At 44.2% G+C, this 24,612-nt stretch overlaps 1 protein-coding gene and 1 long non-coding RNA gene across 3 annotated transcripts in view; one reads left to right on the forward strand and one right to left on the reverse strand.

Annotated features, from left to right (window-relative positions):
* Positions 1 to 14,878, reverse strand: part of AFG2B (AFG2 AAA ATPase homolog B) — a 116,155-nt gene extending 101,277 nt beyond the window's left edge. The window contains exons 1-3 of one of the 2 annotated variants that reach the window (XM_063926008.1): positions 14,514 to 14,876; positions 13,338 to 14,405; positions 125 to 310 (exon numbers count right to left, since the gene is read on the reverse strand). In XM_063926008.1, coding sequence (XP_063782078.1) covers positions 125 to 310; positions 13,338 to 14,405; positions 14,514 to 14,660 — 1,401 coding nt within the window. In that variant the 5' untranslated portion in view covers positions 14,661 to 14,876. Of the gene's footprint in view, positions 1 to 124; positions 311 to 13,337; positions 14,406 to 14,513 lie in introns of both variants that reach the window. The other variant, XM_063926009.1, reaches the window with a different exon arrangement.
* The window catches only part of LOC134932019 (uncharacterized), a 60,670-nt gene continuing 50,735 nt past the window's right edge, over positions 14,678 to 24,612 (forward strand). The window contains exon 1 of the long non-coding RNA XR_010179226.1: positions 14,678 to 14,785. This is a non-coding gene — a long non-coding RNA (uncharacterized LOC134932019). The remainder of the gene's footprint in view (positions 14,786 to 24,612) is intronic.

Here is a 24,612-nt window from a genome sequence, read left to right on the forward strand (position 1 = left end):
TGTTATTTTGTTCATTTCTACAATAATGATTATGGGTTAAAGGTAGTTATTCTTATCTTTCAAGCATGCAGTAACTCAATAAACTATAACCCTATGATAAAAGATTATGTAGAGCTCTACTTACCTGATGGGCTTGCAGTACCACCTGCATGGCAGCATCTCTGCAGAGGGCAGTGAGATCAGCTCCTACATAGCCCACAGTCATATCTGCTAGAGCAGCTATGTCCACATCTCTGCTGATAGGCATATGTGACGTAAGCACATCAAGAATGGCTCTTCTCTGGCTTAATGTGGGAGTTCCAATAATAATCTGGGGGAATAAAGTACACATTTCAGATCATACTACCAAGACAAACGTGTCGGAGCCTGATGACAGGAGGATCTGCTGCAAACTACCGGGGAGTCTGAACCAGACCTTTGTTGCAGTGAAAGCCGGACTTGAGATTTCCAGGCTTGACATTTTTTACACGCTTCTCTGTCACAAACATCATGTAAAGCCCCCAATCTTTTACTATTAGTGGTGGCTATTTTGTATTTATTTTAGATGTGTTCAATTGTGTCGTTTTATAAGGAATACATTTTTAAATGTACAGGTTGAGTATCCCATATCAAAATATTCCGAAATACAGACTTTTTTGAGTGAGAGTGAGATAGTGAAACCTTTGTTTTCTGATGGCTCAATGTACACAAACTTTGTTTAATACACAAAGTTATTCAAAATATTGTATTAAATGACCTTCAGGCTGTGTGTATAGGGTGTATATGAAACATAAATGAATTGTGTGAATGTAGACACACTTTGTTTAATGTACAAAGTTATTAAAAATATTGGCTAAAATGACCTTCAAGCTGTGTGTATAAGGTGTATATGTAACATAAATGCATTCTGTGCTTAGATTTAGGTCCCATCACCATGATATCTCATTATGGTATGCAATTATTCCAAAATACGGAAAAATCCGATATCCAAAATACTTCTGGTCCTAAGCATTTTGGATAAGGGATACTCAACCTGTATTACACCATTTTGGAATTGTCTTTTCCATTCCACATATGTATTGAAATATAATCATTTGAAGTTGTGGAAGCATACAAGGGAACAAGAGGACCCAAGTGTCTAGACACAGGTAAATTCCACATTCTACCGTCTATGTTTTCCTTTCTGCAATAGCGCTCAATGAGCCTGATTCAGGTTTGTAAACAAAGAAAAAAAAGCCCACAATGGGGCAAAACTATGCTGCACTGCAGGTGGGGCAGATGTAATGTGCAATAAGTTAGATTTAGGTGGGGTGTGTTCAAACTTAAATCTTAATTGCAGTGTATAAATAAAACTGTGGGCGACATGCAAAAGCAGCCAGTATTTACCCTGCACAGAAACAATATAACCCATCCAAATCTAAATCTCTCTGCACATGTTACATCTGCCCTGCCTGCAGTGCAACAAACACATGCTTTTTTGCTTTGCTTACAAACTTGAATAAGGCCCAATATATGGTCCTGCCACTTGTCACACATTTCAGAATGCCTTACACATTCACTGCTCCTGCTCAATCCGTAATGATGTATGGCCACGCAATAGTATATCTTAGATCGGTGGTTCTCAAACTCGGTCCTAGGGACCCCACACGGTTCATGTTTTGCAGGTCACCTAGCAGGAGCACAGGTATATTAATGACTAATTTTAAAAGATCCACACAGGGAGTTCATTATTTCACTAGTGATTCTGTGAGGAGACCTGGAAAACGTGCACTGTGTGTGGTCCCGAGGACCGAGTTTGAGAACCTGTGTCTTAGATGAACAGAAAGCCACCACAAGAGACTGTATGGTGACCTACATAACCATAATTTCCTTGTGTGCACTGCCCTTAACAGATTCTTAATCGATGAGAACGTCAAACTGTATTCCTCCATGCATGTGATAAAGTACATTTTAAAAACGGTCATGTCAGATTGCAATTTTACCGTCCAATTACAGTACATTGTTTTAGACCAAATGGCCATAAACTGCAACGTTCATAGGCCCAAAAGCATTGACTATCACAATAAACATATAAACAGGACGATTCATAGTCGATTGGTTGGTAAATCCGGTTGGATCATAAAGACGACTTCCAATCTATGGGCCTGATTCAGAGTAGTAAGCAAACCTGATGGATTGCGTACTACTCCAATTGTTGTAGGTCTGCATTGTGCTACGGCCGTTTGGGGGTGAAGTAGGGCATGGCTGGCCTGAGTTCCCAGAAACAGGCGAGTGTTGCCGCCGTTTTCTTGGAATCGCAAGTCCAGGCTTCTGCATTGTAGGATGCAGATTTTCTGGTCCTCAAATTGGGAAGGAAATGGCCACTCTGAGTAAGCTCTGGCTTACTTAGATTGGCAATGCTAAACCGGTTGTGATGATGCTGCGATACTGTGTCTTCAGAGGCAGCACTCAGACCTGCAAAGTTGTCAGGGGGCATCTTTTCTCCTCAGACTCTTCCTGCAGTATTAGCATATTAGTTGTACGGTATTAAGCAGATGCTTCCCTGCGGCTGTGCAATACCGTACAACTATGAATCAGATCCAATGTCCATTCACCTTATTCCCTCTATGATCTGGCTTTTCAGCTGCACAGTTAGATTTGGCCACACATACACATGTAAATATATGGTCAAATGTGACAGCTGCGCTCGCCACAGGTTCTATTCCCACTCTATGGGTGTCGTGGACACCCACGAGTGGGAATAGTCCCTGCTAGTTGGCATGCCGGTCACATAGCCGCGTCCCGTTGTTAGAAGGATATACATCTTGATATTTTCTGTATTTATCCTTTTATTTTACCTGTATTTATATTTTAATATGCCATGTTATAGACTTTAATGTTTGCACACAATGGCATTTTTTCTTCAAGTAAAACAAACCATATATTGTGTATGAAAATGTATTTTAACTGCGTCCCCTTGTTATAGTGTGTATTAAAATACAATAACAAAGTGGGGAATGCACATGCCCCAAATCCGATAGTCTTATCAAAGGTGAGAGTGTGCTGTATTTAATAGACTGTTACAAACGTTACAGCCAAACATGAGAATTGTGGTCCGTAAGGTGCATACACACGGTGATATTGGGGGTCATTCCGAGTTGATCGCTAGCTGAAAATGTTTGCTGCGCAGCGATGATGCAAAAAAAGGCACTTCTGTGAATGCGTATGTGGCGCAATGCGCATGCGCGACCTACTTTCACAATGGCCGATTTAGTTTCACACAAGGTCTAGCGAAGCTTTTCAGTCGCACTGCTGGCCGCAGACTGATTTACAGGAAGTGGGCGTTTCTGGGTGTCAACTGACCGTTTTCAGGGAGTGTTCGGAAAAACGCAGGCGTGGCTGGGCGAACGCAGGGCGTGTTTGTGACGTCAAAACAGGAACTGAACAGTCTGAAGTGATCACAAGTGCTGAGTAGGTCTGAAGCTACTCTGAAACTGCACAAAGTTATTTTGTAGCTGCTCTGCGATCCTTTCGTTCGCACTTCTGCTAAGCTAAAATACACTCCCAGTGGGAGGCGGCATAGCGTTTGCACGGCTGCTAAAAACAGCTAGCGAGCGATCAACTCGGAATGACCCCCATTCTGTCTTCAATTTTGACTTTGCAATTTCCCCTGAACTCCCCCAGAAGCACCGACTTTGACTATGTGAGATTTTGACTAAGTGCCAATTTTTACTATACTTTGTACTAGACAGTACACTATATAGTCAAGACTGACCTGCCTGCACAGTCTATCTTCCCTTGCGATACCGACCCTGCGGGACTGCGCATCAGTATCGCAAGCTGCCTAACACCTTGCGATTTGCACTAACTGTCCTTGCGATTTTGACTAGATAGTCAAAATCGCAAGGATAAATCTCACCGTGTGTACACATCTTTAGAGTGAGGTAAGCTACACGGAAATATAGAATATGACAGCAGATAACCATTTGGCCCATGCAGTCTGCCCTTTTAGTTTACCAATAATTGTAGTATGCAAATCCAACATGTAACGTTGTGCTGATGTGAACTAGAAATCACCAGGCTTCTAGTATGGGAATAAGAATGCCTACAGAGGATAGGTGTACAATACTGGGGGGTTGGGTATGCGTGACTGGTGGCCAGGAGGCCGCCGGTCACCATGCTGATGCCGGAATCCGGGGAAGGGGTGGGGGGAACGTTGCGAGCAAGCCCCTTGCTGGCTCGGTGGCTGCGCTCGCCACAGGTTCTATTCCCACTCTATGGGTGTCTTTGACACCCACAAGTGGGAATAGTCCCTGCTAGTTGGCATACCAACTGTCGGGATTGTAAGGGGTCGGGTGTAGGTGGAGATATTGTGACCAGCGGTGTCATGACCGCCGGTCACATAACTACATCCCATAATGGGTAATTGTAGGCGCCTTGTGGAGAAAGGGCTTAATGCTGACTTGTATTTAAAGGAGTGGATTAACCTGTTGGTACTGTTATTTTTAGGATATTATACAGTTTTATAATTTTATATCAATTTTATAACCTTTTTTCACTGCCCCAATAACCCTGGTTATTGCCAGGTCTACCCACGTCACGGTTCAGTAGAAAAGAATCCTTGAAAAATAACCCGGGCCCAGTGACCTGGGAATCCAACCCAGGCAGCAACCAGGGTCAGACCTGGGTAACGATACACTGTAAACGGGTCACGCTGAAAGCCTTTGGAGAGCTGAATTACTGGTGATTGGAGATGATGTCATCTACAAGCGCTGGCAGAGGAAAGAGCCGCCACTAACCTGGGTTCAGCCTGTTGTGTGAATAGGATTTTAATCAGCTATGACATAGCTTGACACTGTGTTCAGTTACCCGAGTCAGACCCGGGTTTTAGTTGGGTAGAAGTCTCTAGCTCTGTAACAAATACATTGTGCTTTTCAGTGCTCAGACCTTTCCTCAGTGACTGTTGCTGCTGACTGAATCGGAGCAACTCTTTAGAAGAATGAGCACTGAGCTGACTGGCCGTAGAGATGGCAAGGATTCCTTTCAGCCAGTGCCTAAGATTTTCTGTCCAGAGGCTTGCAAAGCCATTCCATTATAGATAACGCACAAGTGTTTATGTTCCGCCATTTCAGAAAGCGGCCACATTCATGGGATCATGTTGAGGACACCTCCCAAGAGCCAGGTAACCAACTTATTTACAGGGGAAAAAATGAATGCTGGCGTTTATATTTCAAGAGTGATACTACTGACAGGATCAATGTACACTATGCACACCTCTCTAAGGGGCCTATTTACTAAGTCGCTGGAGATAAAGTACCAGCCAATCAGCTCCTAACTGTCATTTTTCAAACACAGCCTGTGGCATAGCAGTTAGTAGCTGATTGGCTGGTACTTTATCTCCAGCGACTTTATCTCCATCCAAGGCTTAGTTAATAGACCCTTAACTCCTTAAACCCTAGATTTGACATTGCTCTGTATTCCGTGTGCTGATATCATATAATGCAGCAATATATTGTGCTTCAGCTGCTGTCTGTAAAGGACAGTACAATAAAAAAAAGTAGTTTGGCACAGGACATGGGCTTAACAGCCTTTCTCTGCCAGTATATAGACTACAGTATAAGCTCTCATAAACTGGGCCCTCTCCCCACCCTCTGGCTCATGGCTGCACCTTATTTATTAACCTTGTGTGTACTTGATCTTATTAAAACAAAATACATACTGTCCAGTTGTTGAGTTTTGCGGCATCTTACAAAATAAACTAATAATGAGCATACACCTGTACATATGTTTATGACAGGATACAGTTACATTGCTGGCAGTCGGGATCCTGGCAGCCAGGATACCGACACCGGAATTCCAACAGCCGGCATTTCCCACTCGTGGATGTCCACTACACCCATAGAATGGGAATAGAACCTGTGGTGAGCACAGAGAGCTACCGAGCCCGCATTCTGGCAGCCAGGATCCCGGCGTCGGTATGCTGACTGGTATCCCATACCCAACGTGTTTATAACCGTGTACTGTAACATGACATACGTTTAAGTGGACTGGTAAAAAGAAACGATCTTTTAGACCTTATGAGCTGCTGCTGAAAATCCACATATGGAGCTCAAAATTACAGTTGGATGTAATTTTCTTTGCATTATTTCGCGTTAGATACAATTAGCCATGGGTTCTGGAGGCTCTATGGGGTCTATTCATGAAGCAGTGAAAACAATGGAGAAGTGAGCCTGTGGAGAAGTTGCACCTGGCAACCAATCAGCTGCTTCGTACAATTGTATAGTATGCAAATTATAAATGTTACTTCAATGCTGATTGGTTACCAGGGGCAACTTCTCCACTGGCTCACTTCTCCACACGTTTCACTGCTTCATGAATACACCCCTATATGCGTTATGTCTCAGAAAACTGGTTCTGCCTGCAGGATGCAAAAGTGCGCGCAGAATCAGACTATCATAACTGTTGGGAAACAGTAGCTCCTGTTTCATTGGATAAAGTCCTTAAAGCATATCCATAAACCATTGAACTGTGCATATGCACATCCTCTCTATTCTGAATGCTGGTATTTATGGACTTTTGTCTACTTTGCTTGGGGGAGGCGGATCAGTTTGTGTTTATCCAATGGAGTACTGGAATGGAGGCGGCTGTATGTGTGCATCAGACTTTTCTATACCTCACATTAAAAGTTGCACATCTTGAGAAAGCTGTAAATACAGAAATGTATAGACAATTTTGCACCTATGCAAATGCCTAATTTTCCAACGAACTTGAAATCAGGTCCACTGTGTTCAGTACAAGCTGTATGACTATATAAACAGCTATTACAGGTTGAGTATCCCTTATCCAAAATGCTTGGGACCAGAGGTATTTTGGATATGGGATTTTTCCGTATTTTGGAATAACTGCATACCATAATGAGATATCATGGTGATGGGACCTAAATCTAAGCACAGAATGCATTTATGTTACATAAACACCTTATACACACAGCCTGAAGGTCATTTTAGCCAATATTTTTTATAACTTTGTGCATTAAACAAAGTGTGTGTACATTCACACAATTCATTTATGTTTCATATACACCTTATACACACAGCCTGAAGGTCATTTAATACAATATTTTTAATAACTTTGTGTATTAAACAAAGTTTGTGTACATTCAGCCATCAGAAAACAAAGGTTTCACTATCTCACTCTGACTCAAAAAAGTCCGTATTTCTGAATATTCCGTATTTCGGAATATTTGGATATGGGATACTCAACCTGTATCACTAATATAATTCTTGATTGTAATTAACAATGTAAACATAATTGCTTAAGCATTCAACTGTTACAGTAGAACCAGTACCTTTTTTTGGTACAAATGCTTATAGCTACTTCCAGAAACAGGAAGAAATCAGTGAAATAATTTCAGAAACAAATAAAAAATAGCATCTGAAGACTTACACTGGGTACATACCTATACAATCCAGCTTTTCATTTGAGCGTTCGATCGACCCTATTCACGATCGAACATCCCCAAACTACAGGCGGCATGCACGTACACAGCTAAACAATTTTACTTGCAACGCTCGACCTCTTCCCTTCCAAACTATTGAGAGAAAATTATTGTACCACCGTCCTCACTCTCCCGATTCGGGCTACAGTCACGTCAGATGTAAACAGAATTACCATAATGGGACGGATTAGGGCATGATTACAGAACCTAAACAATGTATAATGATATTAATATATATAGCCATAAAGGCTCCAGTGTTGCATTTGGTTTTCTGGGAGGCTAGGGGAAGTGCTGTGATGGTTAGGTGTCATATTTCTGTCTGTGAACAATTTCTGTTTAATAAACACATTTTTCAAAGTTGTATTATTTTTCAAATCCATATGTTATTAGTATGCCTTGTAGAAGCATGGATAGAATAATTACTAGTATGGCAGAAACAGGTATGAAGTGCTAATTTATCAGATATATTGAATATATAATACCTAAAATGTAATGTTATAGTAATGCTATCGTTGTATTGTACTGTATTGTTTTTCTAAAGTTACAGGGAGTCAGAGTTTTTTTCATTTTTTCCCCTTTTAAACAAAATGGGGGTAGCCCTGATTGAGGATCTCATTCAGTGAATGTCGTGCAAGATGTATGCGCACCTGGAGCAACCGGCCCAGTGTGAATACATCTGCACGAGGTGTGTGCGAACAGTTGCCCTGGAAGCCCAGGTAACTGATCGGGAGCAAACCGTTACGCGACTGAGGGAGATTCACAATCTCGAGCGGAGCTTAGATAGAACGGTGGAGGAGTTGCAGGGGGGGCCACCGGTAGACGAGGACGAGGATAAACAGGTAGCTAGCTGGGTCACGGTTTATTGCCAAACCACAATAAATTCGCCCAATTGGACGAAGAATCTGGGGAGGACAGTGAGGAAATGCCAGCACTGGAGGAGACCGTTCCCTATAGCAATCGGAGGAGTGGTCCCTCCAGGACAAAGGGAACAAAAGAAAGCAAAGCACCTTGTCAGACTGTGGTGGTAGGGGATTCTATTATCAGGAGAACAGACAGGGCAATCTGCTATCGGGACCGTGATCGGCGTACAGTCTGTTGTCTCCCGGGTACTCGGGTACGGCACATTGCGGACCAGGTAGAAAGATTGTTGGGAGGGGCCGGGTGGTAGGTGGGATGTCCTTAAGAAAGATTATAGGAATCTAGGCCAAAAATTAAAGGCAAGGACATCTAAGTTAATATTCCCTGAAAAATTACCTGTGCCACGCGCTAGTCCAGGAAGGCAGAGGGAGATTAGGGAGGTAAATGTGTGGCTTAGAGACTGGTGTAGAAAGGTGGGGTTTGTGTTCTTAGAACACTGGGCAGACTCCTCAGTCAGGCGCCATCTTTTTTGTCGCAATGGATTGCACCTGAATGAGGAGGGGGCAGCGGTGCTGGGGGGGGGGGGGGGGGGAGGGGGGTTTAAAAGGTAAGAAGAGATTTTAAACTAGGTGCCTGGGGGAACGTATTAGAAAGAATTAGTGGGACAACTAGAGAGCAAAGGAAAATGGGATGTATAAAGTATAATGAGGGTGGAGAGGAGGGGGAAGGAGAAAAATAGTCAGCGATGGTAATTTAAGGGAAACGTTATCCACAACAAAACTCACGGATCAGGGAATTACCAAACTAAAGTGTATGATTACAAATGCAAGAAGCCTAAACAGTAGAATGGGGGGGGGGAATTAGAAACAATTGCACTTAATGACCAATATGATATAATAGGCATTACTGAGACATGGTGGGACAATTCACACGACTGGGTGGCAAACATGGAAGGGTTCACCCTCTTCAGGAGAGATAGGGCTAATAAAAAGGGATGGGGAGTTTGTCTTTTTGTTAAACCTTTCTTAAAACCATGTGTGTTTTTTTAAATTCAATAATTTTTTATTGGTTTTTCATTTTGCAATTAAACAATACAACAAAACTACCAGACAAACATACAGTAATCCAGATAAGGGAATACGCAGATTCCCATCCGAAAAAATTCAATCACAGCATGTGAGATGTGCAGGCATATCTCTTGAAGAATATACATTTATATATCAGGAGAAGTGACGTATATGGAGACAAATGATTCAGATATAGTAATCATGTATATCTCAAAAACTAACCAACCAACTATATTTGTACAACACATAACCTCAAACACGGGCAAATGGGTGACCGGCCGCGGCCCCATGGGCGTTACACGAGAGGGAAAAACAACGCTGTCAGTATAGACCCACCTACATAATTCAACACATTCCCCATGGTACATGGCCCATCCCTCCATCACATCCTCATAGTGGTCACACTGTAGCAAGTAATCAGTCACTATGGTTCGTTGAATTAGGAGAGCTGAGCCATCTGCCCCATAGGTCGTGATACTTTTTCCTTGCTTTTCTGGCCATGTACACATATTTTTCGTCAGCAGCAGTTTCATTGACAAGCGAAACCCATGACTATACTGTAGGAGCATCTTTAGCCAACCATAGTCTAGCGACACACCTTAGCTTAAAACCATATTTAAAGGAAGTCATTTACGAGGGGACTGGTGATAACGTGGAGTCATTGTGGGTTGAGATTTCGAGTGGGGGTAAAGATACAAAAAAACTTCTAATAGGGACATGCTATAAACCGCCAGATATTAGTGTGTCTGACGAATTACTACTCTGGCAGCAAATCGAAAAAGCTGCAGGTATGGGGGATGTCATTATTGTTGGGGACTTTAATTACCCAGACATAAACTGGAACACCGAAACAGTAAATACAACTAGGGGTAATAGGTTCTTAAACATGCTTAAAGATCACTACTTGTCTCAGGTAATCGGGGGAACCAACTAGGCATAGGGCTATACTGGACCTAGTACTAACTAATAATGAGGAAATAATATCCAATACTAAAGTAGGGGAGACCCTTGGAAATAGCGATCACAATATGATCACATTCGATATCAGCTTTCAAAAACAACAATACAAGGGTCTAACTAAAACTTTTAACTTTAAGAAAGCCAGTTTCATTTTGCTGAAACAAGCAATGAGGGACATCAATTGGGAAATTGTATTGCAAGGTAAGAATGCTGCTGAAATGTGGAATGTTTTTACAACTACGCTCAATAAGTACACTCATTTGTATATTCCCAAAGTCAACAAAAACAGGAGTAGGAATTTCAAACCGATGTGGTTTAATAAGAGGGTCAAGGAACAAATGGATAAAAAAAGGCGTGCTTTCAAAGCATTTAAGTCTGATGGAATGGTGGAATCATTCCAGTTCTACAAGGAATGTAACAAAAGATGCAAAAAATAAATCAAAGCAGCAAAAATAGAAAATGAACATAAATCGCAAAGGAGAGTATAACAAACCCCCAAACGTTCTTTAAATACATAAACAGAAAAAGGTTAAACAGGGAGAATATTGGGCATTAAAAGGGCGAGTTGGATGTCTTGATTAATGATGATAGGGCTAAAGCAGATTTATGTAATAAATTCTTTTCATCAGTATTCACGAATGAGGACAGGTTGACGGGAGTAGACCATACATAAGCTACGTAAACGACCCGATTCTAGGAACTTGGTTAAACGAGGATGTAGTCCGGGAGAGACCTAGTAAAATTAAGATAAATAAATCTCCTTGGCCGGATGGACTGCACCCCAGGGTTCTTATGGGACTTAATGTAGAGATATCGAGACCCCTATATTTGATTTTCAGAGAGTCAATTAGATCAGGAGCGATACCAAAGGACTGGTGTATAGCAGAGGTAGTCCCAATGTTTAAAAAGGGTATTAAAACTCACCTATGTAACTATAGACTGGTAAGTTTGACATCTATAGTGGGGAAATTACTGGAAGGTATATTAAGGGACAGCCTACTTGAGTACTTGGATACCTCCAAGGTTATTACTAGGAATCAGCATGGATTTGTGAAGCACAGATCCAGTCAAACTAACTTAATAAGCTTCTACGAGAAAGTGAGCGATAATATTGATCAGGGTCATGCAGTGGATGTGATCTTTTTGGACTTCGCTAAGGCCTTTGACAAAGTTCCACATAAGAGACTAATTCTCAAATTAAGGGAGCTTGGGGTAGGGGACACTATTTGTACTTTGGTGAATAATTGGCTGTTCAATAGGGAAAAGCGAGTGGGGATTAATGGGATGTACTCTGAATGGGCTCCAGTGCTCAGTGGAATACCACAGGGTTCAGTACTCGGACCATTGTTGTTTAATATATTCATTGTTGACCTAGGAGAAGGACTGGAAAACACAGTATCAATTTTCGCAGATGATACTAAGCTATGTAGAGTAATTAATTCAGACAAGGTTGTTGAGTCTCTTCAGAATGACTTATCTAGACTTGAGGTCTGGGCGGATAGATGGAGAATGAGGTTCAATACAGACAAATGTAAAGTTATGCACTTTGGGACTAAGAACAATCAGGCAGCCTATAAACTAAATGGAGAAAATGTAGGGATAACAGTAGTTGAAAAAGATTTGGGGGTGCTCATCGACAATAAACTTGGTAGCAGTACGCAATGTCAGAATGCAGAAACAAAAGCAAATAAGGTGTTAGCATGCTTAAACAGGGAATGGAGACAAGGGATGAGAGTGTAATCCTGCCACTGTATAAATCATTGGTGCGGCCGCACCTGGAATATTGTGTACAGTTCTGGGCACCATACTATAAAAAAGATATCTTGGAACTCTATAGGGTTCAGAGGTGTGCCACTAAACTGGTTAAGGCGTTAGAGGTACCAGATTATGAGGAAAGACTTAAAAGGTTAGATTTGTTTACACTGGAAAAGAGGCGACTCAGAGGGGACATTATTAATATTTATAAATACATTAAGGGACAATACAAGGATTTATCAAACGATTTGTTTATCAACAAAACACTACATAGGACATGAGGACACCCCCTGAGGTTAGAGGGAAAAAAATTCAATACACGACGGAGAAAGGGGTTCTTCACAGTAAGAACAGTAAAGATTTGGAATTCTTTACCAGAGAAGGTAGTAATGGTGGACTCAATAAATAAGTTTAAAAATGGATTATATAAATTCCTAGCAGAAAAAAATATCCAAGGATACAGCATTTAATTAACATTTAAAAATAAAAAACATTCATTATACAGGTTGAACCCGATGGACATCTGTCTTTTTTCAACCTCAACAACTATGTAACTATGTATAGGAAGGAAGGTTTACAGTAAATGAAGGTATACATATTTAAAAAGATTATTTTTAAGCATACAGTGTATTCTGTTAAAATATATTACAGGTTTTGACAGAATACACGTTGTTAATTAACAAGAAAAGGGAGAACATTTACAAGATGGTATTTGGATGCTGTGCTGTAGGAGAGACCACGCAGTTAGTAAACGCCCACGTGGGCGTCCCTGCTGAAGGTGTATTATTCCAAGAACGGCCAGCATATCGATCAAACGTGCGTACACACTGCACTTTTGTTCCGGTATGGGCCCGTCCAGTCGGAGGAATATTAAAAGGCACATAAGAGTCAACCAACTAAGGCCGAGTGTTGCAGAGCATTTCTAGCCCTTTTATAGCCATTTACTGATTGTAGAATATGAGTCAAGACAGCGTACACACCTATACAATCCAAAGGGCGTTCGCCCGAGGTCAAAAGAACAACCAGACAATTGTATAGGTGTGTACCCAGATTTACTATGGAGGGCCACCATAGGTCTTGTATCAGCTAGGTAACTTTAAGTGAGTACTAGTATATTTTTTCATTGATAAAACACTGTAGACAAATTGATGAAATATGGCCTATAAGAACACATCTATTACAGACAAAAAGAGCAATGGTCAATAATACGATTATTGCCTAAACTGACAAAAGATAGTTACCTCTCTGTCAAATCTTCCTGGTCGCCGAAGTGCAGAGTCTATGGCATCTGGCTGATTTGTAGCAGCAATAATGACCATCTTGTTATCACTGTGAACCCCATCCATGAGTGTCAACAGCTGGGCAACTATACGGTTTTCAGGTGCATTATTTGAGTTCCCCCGTCTAGGGCACAAGGAGTCAATCTCATCAATAAAAAGAATGCATGGACCTCCACGAGACACATCTCTGGCTTTCTCAAAAATCTTTCTCAAATTCTCCTCGCTTTCTCCAGGCCTTGATCCATGAATTGAGGGCCCACTCAGACTAATAAGATAGGCACCCGCTTGTCTTGCAACAGCCTTTACCAGAAGAGTTTTTCCAACCCCAGGAGGACCAACCAGGAGTAGCCCTTTGGGACAAGCAAGGCCTAGCTTACTGATGGTCTCTGGGAAGTGAAAAGGTAAATTTATAATCTCGTTAAGTGAGGTACATACATCATCCATTCCAGCAACCTGACATTGTGGCACATTGTCCATTATGTGGGCGTACCATTCCTGCGTTAGGGTCTCTATAATACTCAAATTTGTTTTTGCTGTTATAAGTCCAGCTGCTCCCTCTTTGGGATCCGTGTCTAGTATTTCCACATTCACTACTGGCGAATCTTCCATCACGCTTATCAAATAGCCAGGTAACACATAAACATTTCTCAGCAAGTCTTTCACCACCTCATGGAGAATTGGTCCACATACAGCTAACTTCACTTCCAAATTTCTCATTACAACTTTTACCGTTGCCTTTTTTAACTTTACAGAACTTAGGCTTCTTAACCGATTTAAAGAAACAATGGAATTCTTATAGTCCACCGTGGGTTTAGGTAACGTGGAACACATCAGGTCAGCCTGCAAAAACCCTTCAGACAAATCCTTTCTTGGCCAAACAGTGCACAAACAGCTGCCACTGGGCAACGATATTAGGAGGGGGAAACCTATCTTTACTCCCAGGTAAGACATCGCCTTGGGTCCCAGCCGACACCTCTGGGTTCCGTGATCTTCATGGTTCAGTGGAAGTAATGTAAGCACAGTGTCCATCTGTGACAAACAAATGTTATGGTGAAATCTAAAGGATAACCAGGACAAGACTGAGACTTATCTAACCAACAAGTAAAACAGAATAATGTCAAATATATAAGTAATTACCTTAAACACAGAGTATAAAACTATACTACTAATAATAATAATAATAAAAGGCACATAACAGGACAGATAGGACAATGCAGCTTGGGGAGAACTCTTCCCACGTGTTCCTGCAATGTCAACTTCCGGGTTCAGCCAAGTGACAACCATTGAGCGGCGTCCCAGCGGGGCATGCTGGGAGATGTAGTTCTATAGCGAGTGACGGCGGCGCTCAGTGTGAACGTGAGCAGTGGTGGCCGCACGCCGGGAAAGCCAGTCGGCAGGGGGACATCCCGGTACTTGTAGTCCTATAAGGCAGCTGGTGAAAAGCAGCAGGGCTGCCATTGTTGTATATTTCCGTCTAGAACTCTGTAACGTTACTAAGCCGGGATCTGGCTGGCAGCAATCTGCTATGTGTCCGCCAGGTGGCAGCTACGAGCCATATATCTCAGTGCTGCTATGCATTGCACAGTGTTATATGATGAGTCTCAGTTGTGGAACCCGAAAAAGAAAGTCGCCTGCTACATTAGCTGCTCACCAAATGAAATAAGTTTACATTGAACAGGAAGCCAGCAAACTAATTATTGATATTTTGTTTATAAGGTGATACACGAAGAGGGGCTGTTTTAGAGTTGCATGCAAGTCAGTTTTGAGAATGGATCTTAGGATCTGTTTGCATTCCACATGCTCCATAGCACAGCATACGCTTCTATGAGTGACTATTGTATGGGCGATTCAGAGTTGCATGCATCTTCACTTATGACAACTGGGCATCTGCGCACCGACTGTGCTCTAAGGTCTGGCAGGCACAATTGCAGCCTATTCAGAGTTCGAGATCTGTCTGATGTCAGATGGATATCTTGCACCTAGGGTTGACCATCACTGGCTTGCACCAAGGATTGCCTCGTCCAGTGCACGATGATAGTGATGGCGGATACTTTCACAAGCAGACCAGATGGCGCGCAGGGATGCATGCAACTCTGAAAACAGGAGGACATCTATATCGAAGCCAGTGGTGCCAAGAGAGGGGGGGGGGGACAAATTACTAGAGATGAGCGCCTGAAATTTTTCGGGTTTTGTGTTTTGGTTTTGGGTTCGGTTCCGCGGCCGTGTTTTGGGTTCGACCGCGTTTTGGCAAAACCTCACCGAATTTTTTTTGTCGGATTCGGGTGTGTTTTGGATTCGGGTGTTTTTTTCAAAAAACACTAAAAAACAGCTTAAATCATAGAATTTGGGGGTCATTTTGATCCCAAAGTATTATTAACCTCAAAAACCATAATTTACACTCATTTTCAGTCTATTCTGAATACCTCACACCTCACAATATTATTTTTAGTCCTAAAATTTGCACCGAGGTCGCTGTGTGAGTAAGATAAGCGACCCTAGTGGCCGACACAAACACCGGGCCCATCTAGGAGTGGCACTGCAGTGTCACGCAGGATGTCCCTTCCAAAAAACCCTCCCCAAACAGCACATGACGCAAAGAAAAAAAGAGGCGCAATGAGGTAGCTGTGTGAGTAAGATTAGCGACCCTAGTGGCCGACACAAACACCGGGCCCATCTAGGAGTGGCACTGCAGTGTCACGCAGGATGGCCCTTCCAAAAAACCCTCCCCAAACAGCACATGACGCAAAGAAAAAAAGAGGCGCAATGAGGTAGCTGTGTGAGTAAGATTAGCGACCCTAGTGGCCGACACAAACACCGGGCCCATCTAGGAGTGGCACTGCAGTGTCACGCAGGATGTCCCTTCCAAAAAACCCTCCCCAAACAGCACATGACGCAAAGAAAAAAAGAGGCGCAATGAGGTAGCTGTGTGAGTAAGATTAGCGACCCTAGTGGCCGACACAAACACCGGGCCCATCTAGGAGTGGCACTGCAGTGTCACGCAGGATGTCCCTTCCAAAAAACCCTCCCCAAACAGCACATGACGCAAAGAAAAAAAGAGGCGCAATGAGGTAGCTGTGTGAGTAAGATTAGCGACCCTAGTGGCCGACACAAACACCGGGCCCATCTAGGAGTGGCACTGCAGTGTCACGCAGGATGTCCCTTCCAAAAAACCCTCCCCAAACAGCACATGACGCAAAGAAAAAAAGAGGCGCAATGAGGTAGCTGTGTGAGTAAGATTAGCGACCCTAGTGGCCGACACAAACACCGGGCCCATCTAGGAGTGGCACTGCAGTGTCACGCAGGATGTCCCTTCCAAAAAACCCTCCCCAAACAGCACATGACGCAAAGAAAAAAAGAGGCGCAATGAGGTAGCTGACTGTGTGAGTAAGATTAGCGACCCTAGTGGCCGACACAAACACCGGGCCCATCTAGGAGTGGCACTGCAGTGTCACGCAGGATGTCCCTTCCAAAAAAACCCTCCCCAATCAGCACATGATGCAAAGAAAAAGAAAAGAAAAAAGAGGTGCAAGATGGAATTGTCCTTGGGCCCTCCCACCCACCCTTATGTTGTATAAACAAAACAGGACATGCACACTTTAACCAACCCATCATTTCAGTGACAGGGTCTGCCACACGACTGTGACTGATATGACGGGTTGGTTTGGACCCCCCCCAAAAAAGAAGCAATTAATCTCTCCTTGCACAAACTGGCTCTACAGAGGCAAGATGTCCACCTCATCTTCACCCTCCGATATATCACCGTGTACATCCCCCTCCTCACAGATTATCAATTCGTCCCCACTGGAATCCACCATCTCAGCTCCCTGTGTACTTTGTGGAGGCAATTGCTGCTGGTCAATGTCTCCGCGGAGGAATTGATTATAATTCATTTTAATGAACATCATCTTCTCCACATTTTCTGGATGTAACCTCGTACGCCGATTGCTGACAAGGTGAGCGGCGGCACTAAACACTCTTTCGGAGTACACACTTGTGGGAGGGCAACTTAGGTAGAATAAAGCCAGTTTGTGCAAGGGCCTCCAAATTGCCTCTTTTTCCTGCCAGTATAAGTACGGACTGTGTGACGTGCCTACTTGGATGCGGTCACTCATATAATCCTCCACCATTCTATCAATGTTGAGAGAATCATATGCAGTGACAGTAGACGACATGTCCGTAATCGTTGTCAGGTCCTTCAGTCCGGACCAGATGTCAGCATCAGCAGTCGCTCCAGACTGCCCTGCATCACCGCCAGCGGGTGGGCTCGGAATTCTGAGCCTTTTCCTCGCACCCCCAGTTGCGGGAGAATGTGAAGGAGGAGATGTTGACAGGTCGCGTTCCGCTTGACTTGACAATTTTGTCACCAGCAGGTCTTTCAACCCCAGCAGACCTGTGTCTGCCGGAAAGAGAGATCCAAGGTAGGCTTTAAATCTAGGATCGAGCACGGTGGCCAAAATGTAGTGCTCTGATTTCAACAGATTGACCACCCGTGAATCCTTGTTAAGCGAATTAAGGGCTGCATCCACAAGTCCCACATGCCTAGCGGAATCGCTCCCTTTTAGCTCCTTCTTCAATGCCTCCAGCTTCTTCTGCAAAAGCCTGATGAGGGGAATGACCTGACTCAGGCTGGCAGTGTCTGAACTGACTTCACGTGTGGCAAGTTCAAAGGGCATCAGAACCTTGCACAACGTTGAAATCATTCTCCACTGCACTTGAGACAGGTGCATTCCATCTCCTATATCGTGCTCAATTGTATAGGCTTGAATGGCCTTTTGCTGCTCCTCCAACCTCTGAAGCATATAGAGGGTTGAATTCCACCTCGTTACCACTTCTTGCTTCAGATGATGGCAGGGCAGGTTCAGTAGTTTTTGGTGGTGCTCCAGTCTTCTGTACGTGGTGCCTGTACGCCGAAAGTGTCCCGCAATTTTTCTGGCCACCGACAGCATCTCTTGCACGCCCCTGTCGTTTTTTAAAAAATTCTGCACCACCAAATTCAAGGTATGTGCAAAACATGGGACGTGCTGGAATTTGCCCATATTTAATGCACACACAATATTGCTGGCGTTGTCCGATGCCACAAATCCACAGGAGAGTCCAATTGGGGTAAGCCATTCCGCGATGATCTTCCTCAGTTGCCGTAAGAGGTTTTCAGCTGTGTGCGTATTCTGGAAAGCGGTGATACAAAGCGTAGCCTGCCTAGGAAAGAGTTGGCGTTTGCGAGATGCTGCTACTGGTGCCGCCGCTGCTGTTCTTGCGGCGGGAGTCCATACATCTACCCAGTGGGCTGTCACAGTCATATAGTCCTGACCCTGCCCTGCTCCACTTGTCCACATGTCCGTGGTTAAGTGGACATTGGGTACAACTGCATTTTTTAGGACACTGGTGAGTCTTTTTCTGACGTCCGTGTACATTCTCGGTATCGCCTGCCTAGAGAAGTGGAACCTAGATGGTATTTGGTAACGGGGGCACACTGCCTCAATAAATTGTCTAGTTCCCTGTGAACTAACGGCGGATACCGGACGCACGTCTAACACCAACATAGTTGTCAAGGACTCAGTTATCCGCTTTGCAGTAGGATGACTGCTGTGATATTTCATCTTCCTCGCAAAGGACTGTTGAACAGTCAATTGCTTACTGGAAGTAGTACAAGTGGGCTTACGACTTCCCCTCTGGGATGACCATCGACTCCCAGCGGCAACAACAGCAGCGCCAGCAGCAGTAGGTGTTACACGCAAGGATGCATCGGAGGAATCCCAGGCAGGAGAGGACTCGTCAGAATTGCCAGTGACATGGCCTGCAGGACTATTGGCATTCCTGGGGAAGGAGGAAATTGACACTGAGGGAGTTGGTGGGGTGGTTTGCGTGAGCTTGGTTACAAGAGGAAGGGATTTACTGGTCAGTGGACTGCTTCCGCTGTCACCCAAAGTTTTTGAACTTGTCACTGACTTATTATGAATGCGCTGCAGGTGACGTATAAGGGAGGATGTTCCGAGGTGGTTAACGTCCTTACCCCTACTTATTACAGCTTGACAAAGGGAACACACGGCTTGACACCTGTTGTCCGCATTTCTGGTGAAATACCTCCACACCGAAGAGCTGATTTTTTTGGTATTTTCACCTGGCATGTCAACGGCCATATTCCTCCCACGGACAACAGGTGTCTCCCCGGGTGCCTGACTTAAACAAACCACCTCACCATCAGAATCCTCCTGGTCAATTTCCTCCCCAGCGCCAGCAACACCCATATCCTCCTCATCCTGGTGTACTTCAACACTGACATCTTCAATCTGACTATCAGGAACTGGACTGCGGGTGCTCCTTCCAGCACTTGCAGGGGGCGTGCAAATGGTGGAAGGCGCATGCTCTTCACGTCCAGTGTTGGGAAGGTCAGGCATCGCAACCGACACAATTGGACTCTCCTTGTGGATTTGGGATTTCAAAGAACGCACAGTTCTTTGCGGTGCTTTTGCCAGCTTGAGTCTTTTCAGTTTTCTAGCGAGAGGCTGAGTGCTTCCATCCTCATGTGAAGCTGAACCACTAGCCATGAACATAGGCCAGGGCCTCAGCCGTTCCTTGCCACTCCGTGTGGTAAATGGCATATTGGCAAGTTTACGCTTCTCCTCCGACAATTTTATTTTAGGTTTTGGAGTCCTTTTTTTACTGATATTTGGTGTTTTGGTTTTGACATGCTCTGTACTATGCCATTGGGCATCGGCCTTGGCAGACGACGTTGCTGGCATTTCATCGTCTCGGCCATGACTAGTGGCAGCAGCTTCAGCACGAGGTGGAAGTGGATCTTGATCTTTCCCTAATTTTGGAACCTCAACATTTTTGTTCTCCATATTTTAATAGGCACAACTAAAAGGCACCTCAGGTAAACAATGGAGATGGATGGATTGGATACTAGTATACAATTATGGACGGGCTGCCGAGTGCCGACACAGAGGTAGCCACAGCCGTGAACTACCGCACTGTACTGTGTCTGCTGCTAATATATAGACTGGTTGATAAAGAGATAGTATACTCGTAACTAGTATGTATGTATAAAGAAAGAAAAAAAAACCACGGTTAGGTGGTATATACAATTATGGACGGGCTGCCGAGTGCCGACACAGAGGTAGCCACAGCCGTGAACTACCGCACTGTACTGTGTCTGCTGCTAATATATAGACTGGTTGATAAAGAGATAGTATACTCGTAACTAGTATGTATGTATAAAGAAAGAAAAAAAACCACGGTTAGGTGGTATATACAATTATGGACGGGCTGCCGAGTGCCGACACAGAGGTAGCCACAGCCGTGAACTACCGCACTGTACTGTGTCTGCTGCTAATATATAGACTGGTTGATAAAGAGATAGTATACTCGTAACTAGTATGTATGTATAAAGAAAGAAAAAAAAACCACGGTTAGGTGGTATATACAATTATGGACGGGCTGCCGAGTGCCGACACAGAGGTAGCCACAGCCGTGAACTACCGCACTGTACTGTGTCTGCTGCTAATATATAGACTGGTTGATAAAGAGATAGTATACTCGTAACTAGTATGTATGTATAAAGAAAGAAAAAAAAACCACGGTTAGGTGGTATATACAATTATGGACGGGCTGCCGAGTGCCGACACAGAGGTAGCCACAGCCGTGAACTACCGCACTGTACTGTGTCTGCTGCTAATATATAGACTGGTTGATAAAGAGATAGTATACTCGTAACTAGTATGTATGTATAAAGAAAGAAAAAAAAACCACGGTTAGGTGGTATATACAATTATGGACGGGCTGCCGAGTGCCGACACAGAGGTAGCCACAGCCGTGAACTACCGCACTGTACTGTGTCTGCTGCTAATATATAGACTGGTTGATAAAGAGATAGTATACTCGTAACTAGTATGTATGTATAAAGAAAGAAAAAAAAACCACGGTTAGGTGGTATATACAATTATGGACGGGCTGCCGAGTGCCGACACAGAGGTAGCCACAGCCGTGAACTACCGCACTGTACTGTGTCTGCTGCTAATATATAGACTGGTTGATAAAGAGATAGTATACTCGTAACTAGTATGTATGTATAAAGAAAGAAAAAAAAACCACGGTTAGGTGGTATATACAATTATGGACGGGCTGCCGAGTGCCGACACAGAGGTAGCCACAGCCGTGAACTACCGCACTGTACTGTGTCTGCTGCTAATATATAGACTGGTTGATAAAGAGATAGTATACTCGTAACTAGTATGTATGTATAAAGAAAGAAAAAAAAACCACGGTTAGGTGGTATATACAATTATGGACGGGCTGCCGAGTGCCGACACAGAGGTAGCCACAGCCGTGAACTACCGCACTGTACTGTGTCTGCTGCTAATATATAGACTGGTTGATAAAGAGATAGTATACTCGTAACTAGTATGTATGTATAAAGAAAGAAAAAAAAACCACGGTTAGGTGGTATATACAATTATGGACGGGCTGCCGAGTGCCGACACAGAGGTAGCCACAGCCGTGAACTACCGCACTGTACTGTGTCTGCTGCTAATATATAGACTGGTTGATAAAGAGATAGTATACTCGTAACTAGTATGTATGTATAAAGAAAGAAAAAAAAACCACGGTTAGGTGGTATATACAATTATGGACGGGCTGCCGAGTGCCGACACAGAGGTAGCCACAGCCGTGAACTACCGCACTGTACTGTGTCTGCTGCTAATATAGACTGGTTGATAAAGAGATAGTATACTACTAATATTATATACTGGTGGTCAGGTCACTGGTCACTAGTCACACTGGCAGTGGCACTCCTGCAGCAAAAGTGTGCACTGTTTAATTTTAATATAATATTATGTACTCCTGGCTCCTGCTATAACCTATAACTGGCACTGCAGTAGTGCTCCCCAGTCTCCCCCACAATTATAAGCTGTGTGAGCTGAGCAGTCAGACAGATATATAATATATATATATAGATGATGCAGCACACTGGCCTGAGCCTGAGCAGTGCACACAGATATGGTATGTGACTGACTGAGTCACTGTGTGTATCGCTTTTTTCAGGCAGAGAACGGATATATTAAATAAACTGCACTGTGTGTCTGGTGGTCACTCACTATATAATATATTATGTACTCCTGGCTCCTGCTATAACCTATAACTGGCACTGCAGTAGTGCTCCCCAGTCTCCCCCACAATTATAAGCTGTGTGAGCTGAGCAGTCAGACAGATATATATAATATTATATATAGATAATAGATGATGCAGCACACTGGCCTGAGCCTGAGCAGTGCACACAGATATGGTATGTGACTGAGTCACTGTGTGCTGTGTATCGCTTTTTTCAGGCAGAGAACGGATTATAAATAAAAGTGGTGGTCACTGGTCACTATCAGCAAAACTCTGCACTGTACACTACTGAGTACTCCTAATGCTCCCCAAAATTAGTAAATCAAGTGTCTCTCTAATCTATTCTAATTCTAAACGGAGAGGACGCCAGCCACGTCCTCTCCCTATCAATCTCAATGCACGTGTGAAAATGGCGGCGACGCGGGCTCCTTATATAGAATCCGAGTCTCGCGATAGAATCCGAGCCTCGCGAGAATCCGACAGCGTCATGATGACGTTCGGGCGCGCTCGGGTTAACCGAGCAAGGCGGGAAGATCCGAGTCGCTCGGACCCGTGAAAAAAAACATGAAGTTCTGGCGGGTTCGGATTCAGAGAAACCGAACCCGCTCATCTCTACAAATTACCCAAGCCCAGGTCTGATGGATAGGCCCATTGACCGTCCAGTAGGGGCCAAGGCCCCCTTACCTAGCAGCTGCAGCTTTTTTCCTCAGCTCAGCACATGCTGCTGTGTACTGGGCTGCAGTGTGGACATGGAGGTGCTTAAAATACTATTTCTCTAATGTCCTAGTGGATGCTGGGGACTCCGTAAGGACCATGGGGAATAGACGTGCTCCGCAGGAGACTGGGCACTCTAAGAAAGATTTAGTTCTACTGGTGTGCACTGGCTCCTCCCTCTATGCCCCTCCTCCAGACCTCCGTTAGAATCTGTGCCCGGAAGGAGATGGGTGCATTTTAGTGAGCTCTCCTTAGCTTGCTATTAAGAAAGTATTTGTTAGGTTTTTTTTATTTTCAGAGAGCTTCTGCTGGCAACAGACTCTCTGCTACGTGGGACTGAGGGGAGAGAAGCAAACCTACTAACTGCGGCTAGGTTGCGCTTCTTAGGCTACTGGACACCATTAGCTCCAGAGGGATCGAACACCTTGGTCGTCCGGAGCCGCGCCGCCGTCCCCCTCGCAGAGCCAGAAGACAGAAGCCGGCGAGTGAAGCAAGAAGACGTCAAAATCGGCGGCAGAAGACTCCTGTCTTCATATGAGGTAGCGCACAGCACTGCAGCTGTGCGCCATTGCTCCCACACTAACCCACACATTCCGGTCACTGTAGGGTGCAGGGCGCAGGGGGGGGGGGGGCGCCCTGGGCAGCAATTGAGTACCTCCTGGCAAAAAGCAGCATATATACAGCTGGGCACTGTAATATGCATGAGCCCCCGCCATTATTTTTACACAAAATCGCGGGACAGAAGCCCGCCGCTGAGGGGGCGGGGCTTCTTCCTCAGCACTCACCAGCGCCATTTTCTCTCCACAGCTCCGCTGAGAGGAAGCTCCCCAGGCTCTCCCCTGCAGGAGCACGATAGAAGGGGGTGAAAAGAGAGGGGGGGCACATAAATTTGGCGTAAAAACAATATATCCAGCAGCTACTTGGTTAACACTACGTTACTGTGTGATTCCTGGGTCATATAGCGCTGGGGTGTGTGCTGGCATACTCTCTCTCTGTCTCTCCAAAGGGCCTTGTGGGGGAACTGTCTTCAAATAGAGCATCCCCTGTGTGTGTGGTGTGTTGGTACGTGTATGTCGACATGTCTGAGGTAAAAGGCTCCCCTAAGGAGGAGATGGAGCTAATATGTGTGTGAGAGGGTGTCTCCGTCGACAACGCCGACACCTGTTTGGATATGTGTAAGTGCTAAGGTGAATTTATGGCACAAAAGATTAGAGAACAGACAGGAAATCTAGCCATGTCTGTCCCTCTGTCGCAGAGACCTTCAGAGTCTCTCAATGCTCACTATCCAAAATAATAAACACTGATATCGACAAGGAGGTTGACTCCAGTGTCGACTACGATAATGCAAAGTTACAGCCAAAATGGCAGGAAAGTATTCAATATATGATTATTGTAATAAAAGATGATTTGCATA

The sequence above is a fragment of the Pseudophryne corroboree genome, chromosome 6 (assembly GCF_028390025.1).
Source record: "Pseudophryne corroboree isolate aPseCor3 chromosome 6, aPseCor3.hap2, whole genome shotgun sequence".
NCBI classification, from domain to species: Eukaryota; Metazoa; Chordata; class Amphibia; order Anura; family Myobatrachidae; genus Pseudophryne; species Pseudophryne corroboree.